The sequence below is a fragment of the Hordeum vulgare genome, chromosome 4H (assembly GCF_904849725.1).
Source record: "Hordeum vulgare subsp. vulgare chromosome 4H, MorexV3_pseudomolecules_assembly, whole genome shotgun sequence".
In the NCBI taxonomy this organism is placed as follows: domain Eukaryota; kingdom Viridiplantae; phylum Streptophyta; class Magnoliopsida; order Poales; family Poaceae; genus Hordeum; species Hordeum vulgare.
In genome coordinates this window covers 521,011,793-521,018,312 of record NC_058521.1, presented here as the reverse complement: position 1 = coordinate 521,018,312, position 6,520 = coordinate 521,011,793, and the positions used below count along the sequence as shown (strand labels likewise).

The following is a 6,520-nucleotide window of genomic DNA, read 5'->3' as shown; positions in this document are numbered from 1 at the left end:
ATACTCAGCAGTTCCATATGATGCAAAGTTTATGAAACAATAAATGTTTACAGTAAAATATATGAAATCAGATAGTCTAGCGAAATATCTTTTAACACTTGCTTTTAGGTAGACATGTTTGGCTTACGCAGTCACATGATATTGTAACCATCCCTGGGGACATTGCTATTTGCTACGTACTGTTTTCAATAAAGTTTTTCCTCACTACAAAAAAGTTTAGACAGTGAAAACCCAATCAATTTTCTTTATGTGTAAAATGATAAGGAAAAGGGTAAAGGGGGAAACCAGCAGCTTCCCTCGCCAGGCTGAGCACCAGCAGCCTCCTCCCATGGCGACCATCGCCTGCCACCTCCCCCCTCTCCTCCCTGGCCCCGCCATCCGGCACCATCGCCACCTTCAGCCGTCCCCGCCCCCCTTCAATCGGCACCTCCGCACCCCGCCCCCGATTCGCCTCCTACGCGCCGCCCGCCGCCGCCATCCCGACGCCGTCGTTGTCGTCCCGGACGCCCGCCCCTGGGTCGGCGACCTGTCAGGAGCCGCTTCCTACCGGGACGGGAGGGAGGAAGATGGAGACGAGGAGGAGGACGCGGACGAAGACGACGACGACCGCAGCCTGGACCTCCTGGCCCGGTTCCTGCACTCGGTGTTCAGGAAGGCCTCCCGCCGCGCGCGCCGCGCCGCCAGGTCCGTGCTGCCGCCCTCCGTCCCCGCTGAGCTGGTCCGTTTCGCTGCTTGCTGTATCAGCTTGAATCTATTACGTTCGCTCGGGATCAGCAACATGGGGATCTCCACCGGATTTTTGTGTGATCTGGTGTTCCCGTGTTTATGCGCGTGCAGGTGAAGTTCTCGGTCAATGGCGTGCTGGTTCTCACCTTCTTGTGGATCCTGAAGGGGCTTCTTGAGGTGAGGAATTCCTTCACATATAGGCTGTTTGATGGCTTGTTTCAAATTTGTGAGCAAATGCTATTTCTTATTCGGTGTTTCTATGCGCAACAAATGGTTGTGTTGGTGTATGATAATGTGATACTCCATCTGTAAACTAATATAAGAGCGTTCAGATTATTAAAGTAGTGTTTTAAATGCTCTTATATTTGTTTACGGAGGGAGTAGTTATTAGTTGTGCTTCGGAAGTGCATGTTTGTGCAGGGAACAAATAGGTATACTGTCTTTGCTGCTATTTGCTTAGGCAGTGAGAACTGAGGAAGACAACTAGTGCTTATTGGTGTGGCAGTGTTTACTTGTCTGCTTTGAAAATACTCCTACTTTAATGAAATGCTGATTCAGTGCTAATGTGATGCTTGATCTTTACGCCTCGTGTCTGATTAGTTTGTGCTTCTAGAGGGCATGTTGGTTCGGAGAATAAACACGTACCGGTTTGGTTACCGTCTGCTTAAGCAGCGAGGAAAAAGCTAATGTTTCTGAAATTTTGGCATAGGTGGCTAATTTGATTGGCAGCAAAATGAGTGGTTGTTATTTTTACTGGCTGTCACATGGCTGAAGCTGTATGTGAATCAGTTAGCCCGATATAAGTGAGACTGTTACTTTGCCGGGTTGATGGATGTTTTTCTAAATATGGTTAGGGGCTTGCCCTTGTGTTTTTTCAGGCAATCATTCAAAAGTGAATGTTTAAATAGGTGCATAAGACCGCAGAGATAGGTAGTCACACCAAGACATGGCGACTACCTTATTATCAGTATCGTTTGCCTCAAAGCCAAAAATAGGTCCAGTACAAGAATATATATGAATGCATTGCTCACTTGGAAGATTTACAAGATATAGAGCTCCAGATTTTAGTACAAATGGAACATAGAGCTCCTGAAATTAAGTAGGATTAGCCCAACGAGAAGCATCAATCACTCAGGCAGTGGCAGAGCGTGACCAAAACAAAAGAGAGGGGGGAGGGGGGACTCCATGTCAGATCACCGAATATGCATGAAAAAAGGCACTAAGCCATAGAATATAAAGGATAATTACTTAATTAGAGATGATCAATTCCCCATGACATAAAACACGATATAAGGGAAGGTGCATTCTTCAGGTCGTCAGGTTGGATCATGGGATGCCAGAGGCAGAATGTTACTTCTGTGCATATATTGCCACAGGTTTGACTCTTACCTTTGTATAATAGACTGGTAAAATGAGGCCAAAATATTTCTGCAAGACGTGGTGTTTTCCTTATTGGTAAACAATCCTTCAACTTCCCCGTTGTTGATTTCCTTTTAGCCACCATAGCTATTTATGCCGGTTTAATGCTGTTACATGTCAGATCAGTAACCCTGTGGTAGATGGTACAGATCCACCACTCAGTTTGCGATGCACTCCCTCTGTAAACTAATATAAGACCATTTAGATTACTAAAGTAGCGTTCTAAATGCTCTTATATTAGCTTATGGAGGGAGTAAAATTTAAAATTGCAGTTTATGTCTCTATACTGTTCGATTCTGTGCAGCCAACAGTTTCTACCTCAAAGTTCTTTATTTAAGCATGTCTATTATTTGGTTTGTGCGATCTAACCCCTCTGGCCCACTTTTCTTAGCACCGTTTTGCTTATTTAATGTTTAAGTGTGCGATTAAACAGGCTGCTACAAGTAGTTGTGGGTTAACAGAATTAAATCAGAGGGGTCTTGCTCACACAAATCGACTAGTAGATAGGCTTGCAAATTGCAATTAAATTTTTTGGAAAATCTGCAGCAGTTAAAAGTTTCAACGTTATTTCTGTGAGTAGGTTAATTTATTGCGATGGGAAAGTGAGAACCTTGTTAAGCCAAGCATGTTGACCTAGTTAACGAATAATCCTGTTCTGTTTCATTTTATCTCTACTTCCCTCGTAACTGATTGGCTGTGGTAGCTCTTTTCCTTCCTGAATTGAAATGCCCAGCTTACATGAATTATCAGCCTTTTAAGTTCATGGTCTGTACCACGTACACACAGTTTAATTCAGTAACCACCTGATGAGAATTCTACCGAGTCTCCAGCAGGAAACTTTCCTGGCATGCAAATAGAAGTATCTTTGGCACTTGCACACTTAAACAGTACCCATGAAGACATGAAAACGACCTTACGGTTTATGCCATTCATCTCGTGTAATGATACTGTCACTTTCTTGGCTTGTCTATTCTATGTATGGTGCATGGATATGGATTTTGAACCAGTCTTTCCTGTTTCTGCAATTCAGCATTTTATTTTGCAAGATGCCCAATTTCATTATGACACCCTTAGCACCTCGGATGGATTCTACTTTTTATTTCTATTTACTGGAATTTTATTGGATGGGAAACAGTAATCCAAGGTGACCCTCCAGGGTGTTGGTTGAACCTGTGAAAGTGCATCTCTCCCCTTCAGGGTTAACTATATGGGCATGAACATCAATAACATTTTGAAGTGCTGCATGACCGGATGTATTGCATGTAAGCTAGTTCCAGCCTGTGTTTATAGTGACTGGTGTCGGAATCAACCAGAATCAGAAATATGGCTGTAGAATCAACACGTATCCCGGAATTAAAATTCTGGATAGCAGTTAGGTTGCCAGCATAATCTATTGAATTCATACATATTTTATATATTTCTGGTTACCTGCTAGCCAAGAAATTGGTAGTTGATTCGTGCAATCAATACGCCAGTTAGGGTTGCAGCTGCCTAAAACAGAGGCAGGAAAAATCACCAGTTGCATTCATTGGCGTGTGGGCATTTGTTTTCGAGATATTAATAAAGATTAAATTATTCAGCTTTTGAAAGGTACCTGGCTACCCGCTTACTGCATTTATTGGGTATGCTAAATGGTTCCACGTAATCTACCTCTTTGACTTACAGAATTTGCGTTTCAGGGAGACACGGCAAAGTCCATAGTTGAGATTTATCACAGCGATGAATTTACAGTTTGTCTGAAATGTTGCCTTGATGCCTGTGGCAAACTCAACTTTTAGTCTTTTCTTTCAGTAACTTGTTCGTATTGTCTGTGCAGGTGGTGTGCACATTTGGAAGCATGGTGTTTATAAGCATCCTTCTTGTTCGAGGGATATGGTCTGGAGTAACTTACATCAGAGAAAACCGATACAGCTATATCCAACAGCTCAAGGACGATGACAGCCGGTGGAGCAGAGTACAGCCCGCCGGTTGATCGTTTTCTTTCCTTGCTGGCAGCATAGTTTTGATTCAAAGGGCCCATGAATAATCCAGGGCCGCTGTTGAGATAGCATGCATGTGCCCAGCCGTGCACAAAATGTTGATGTTTGTTGTTGCTATATAAAATAGCTGCATGAGAATCCAAGGAAACCCTCATGTAGATGTACTAGTAGTCTATACAAATAAGTTGGTCCTCCTCAACATGATTATTGTGAGCGTAGAATTAGTAGCCAGATGGTTTTACCTGCGGCTTATGTGGTTTTATGTCTGGCCTGGCTGGCCTCATATTGCAGTGGCAGATGTAGAAAGACTCGTGCTTGTTGTACTATGAAAGGTGGTGCGAAATACCTATGGTTAGTAGTAGTGTAATTCTGTTTCATTTTACCACATGGCATATGTGGTAAGCTACCTAAAACCCCAAGATATCCAAGTAATTCTGTTTCATTTTGATATACATGGAGTGGTACTGAATATCCAAAGTTACAGTAGAATTTTATTCTCTTCCGTGGTGCAATGAACTAGCTTGACAGAGTTTGAGATTCCGAATCTGCAGTGGATTCCAAATCTTGCTGGGGAGACGTGTTTTGGTGTCGGGCAAGTGTGTCTTTTGATCTTGCAACAAGCTGTCTCGGCCTTTATCGCTTTCCTTGTGGCATTTGCTGCTCTCGCTTGATCTTCTACAGTGTAAAGTGTAAACTCCAGTTGCAACTGAAGATTATTTGCTCAAATGCTTCAGTTGGCAGTAAGATTCCTCTTTTCCCTCTCCCTGGCATTTGGTTTATTATTACTGCCCAAAGAACACGAAACCAGAGACAATGGAAATCCGAACATTTGTTAAGACACAGTACTACATATCCTGGGCACCGAAGCATAATTATGCCACGCCAAATGGACTACTGTTTGGCCAAGGGCCACCTTGTTGTCACCATTACGTGTGTGCCGACTAGCGACTGTCGACCACTTGTAGTACTGGTGAATCAAATCTAAATCTTGATTAGGAGGGACCATTCTGTGATTTGTCCCTCCATCCCCGTCGTGTGCACAGCCATTTTTCCATGTGACGAGATGCGTTGAAAGAAAAACCATGGCTACCCCATCAGCCAGTTAGTTGCCCGTCGCCATCGGCGAATCCCTGGCGACCCACGCTGGACGGTCGGATGCGCATCGGACAGCGCCGCAGGCCGCCCCGATCTTCTCCGGACCCAGGTGTCTTGATGAACAAGAGCGACGCGCACGTGCCCGGCCGCCCCGGAAATGTGGGAGGTGCGCGTCCGCCCACGAGGCACAAGGCCAGAGACGCTGCTGCGCCACAGGACTCGCGGCATGGCCACTGGTGGATGTCTCGTCTTACACGTACGTACACCTTTTTTCTCTTGTTGCGGTTGACCGACGCTTACATTTATGGGTGTATCTATGATCGACTGGTTGATAGTACGGCGACAACATTGCATCACACAGCACACATCAGGCTGGTGTGCATTGCATTTACGCTGAGTCTGACCCAGAAAACGATTTCCTCGTGGCCCGATTTCCATGCCCGGGACCTGACGGGGCCGTTCGTATAGGGCGTGTTTGATGGGTGGCTCACACCTGGATCGCATCGGGCATACAAAATTCAGTCTGTTTGGTTTCCCGCACGGGCCTCTCGGCCTGGCCCGGCTGATGCAAAAACAGCCCTCTCAGCCAGGCTAAGAGGAACGCGGGAATCGGGCGTACCATTCATGCAGGCTCGTGCCTGCACCCACGTCCTCCATTTAAAACGAAACGGTATGTGCGATTGGCCTTGATGTTTCACGGAATTACTTCAAAAATGCCATCGTAGCCTCCCGTATCTCTTTTTTCCTTTCGTCATTGTCAGATCAGATCGATGTGCAACAACCAATCGACGCCACCGCCGTCGCCGGGAGGAGCTCGCTCTTCCGTCGTCGGTCCGAGCTCCCTCTTGCGCCGCTGCCGGGAGGAGCTCCCTCTTCCGCCGCCGCCGGGAGGAGCTCCCTCTTCCGTCGCCGGTCCGAGCTCCCTCTTGCGCTACCGGGAGGAGCTTCCTCTTCTGCCGCCGGTCCAAGCTCCCTCTTGCACCGCCGCCGGGAGGAGCTCCCTCTTCCCGCCGCCGGTCCGAGCTTCCTCTTGCGCCGCCGCCGGGAGGAGCTCCCTCTTCCGTCGCCGATCCGAGCTCCCTCTTGCGCTACCGGGAGGAGCTCCCTCTTCTGCCGCCGGTCTGAGCTCCCTCTTGCACCGCCGCCGGGAGGAGCTCCCTCTTCCCGCCGCCGGTCCGAGCTCCCTCTTGCGCCGCCGGTCCGAGCTCCCTCTTGCGCCTCAACCGCGCCATCTGAGCTCCCTCTTTCTCCACCCGTCCGAGCTCCATCGTCCGATGTGACCCCGTCGCCGGGCATGCATG

The 6,520-nt window shown here is 47.2% G+C and overlaps 1 protein-coding gene across 1 annotated transcript; it reads left to right on the top strand.

Annotated features, from left to right (window-relative positions):
- Positions 1 to 279: 279 nt before the first annotated feature.
- LOC123449245 (protein SHORT HYPOCOTYL IN WHITE LIGHT 1-like) lies at positions 280 to 4,574 on the top strand. Its single transcript, XM_045126388.1, has 3 exons — positions 280 to 718; positions 838 to 903; positions 3,962 to 4,574. Exons 1-3 carry the CDS (start codon positions 329 to 331, stop codon positions 4,115 to 4,117), a joined length of 612 nt encoding a protein of 203 aa, XP_044982323.1. The 5' UTR covers positions 280 to 328; the 3' UTR covers positions 4,118 to 4,574.
- The last annotated feature ends 1,946 nt before the right edge of the window (positions 4,575 to 6,520 follow it).

Coding starts and splice junctions, on each gene's coding strand:
- LOC123449245 (XM_045126388.1), top strand. CDS start 329: ATGGCGACCATCGCCTGCCACCTCCCCCCTCTCCTCCCTGGCCCCGCC. Junction 719..837: donor CCTCCGTCCCCGCTGAGCTG/GTCCGTTTCGCT, acceptor ATGCGCGTGCAG/GTGAAGTTCTCGGTCAATGG. Junction 904..3,961: donor TCCTGAAGGGGCTTCTTGAG/GTGAGGAATTCC, acceptor TTGTCTGTGCAG/GTGGTGTGCACATTTGGAAG.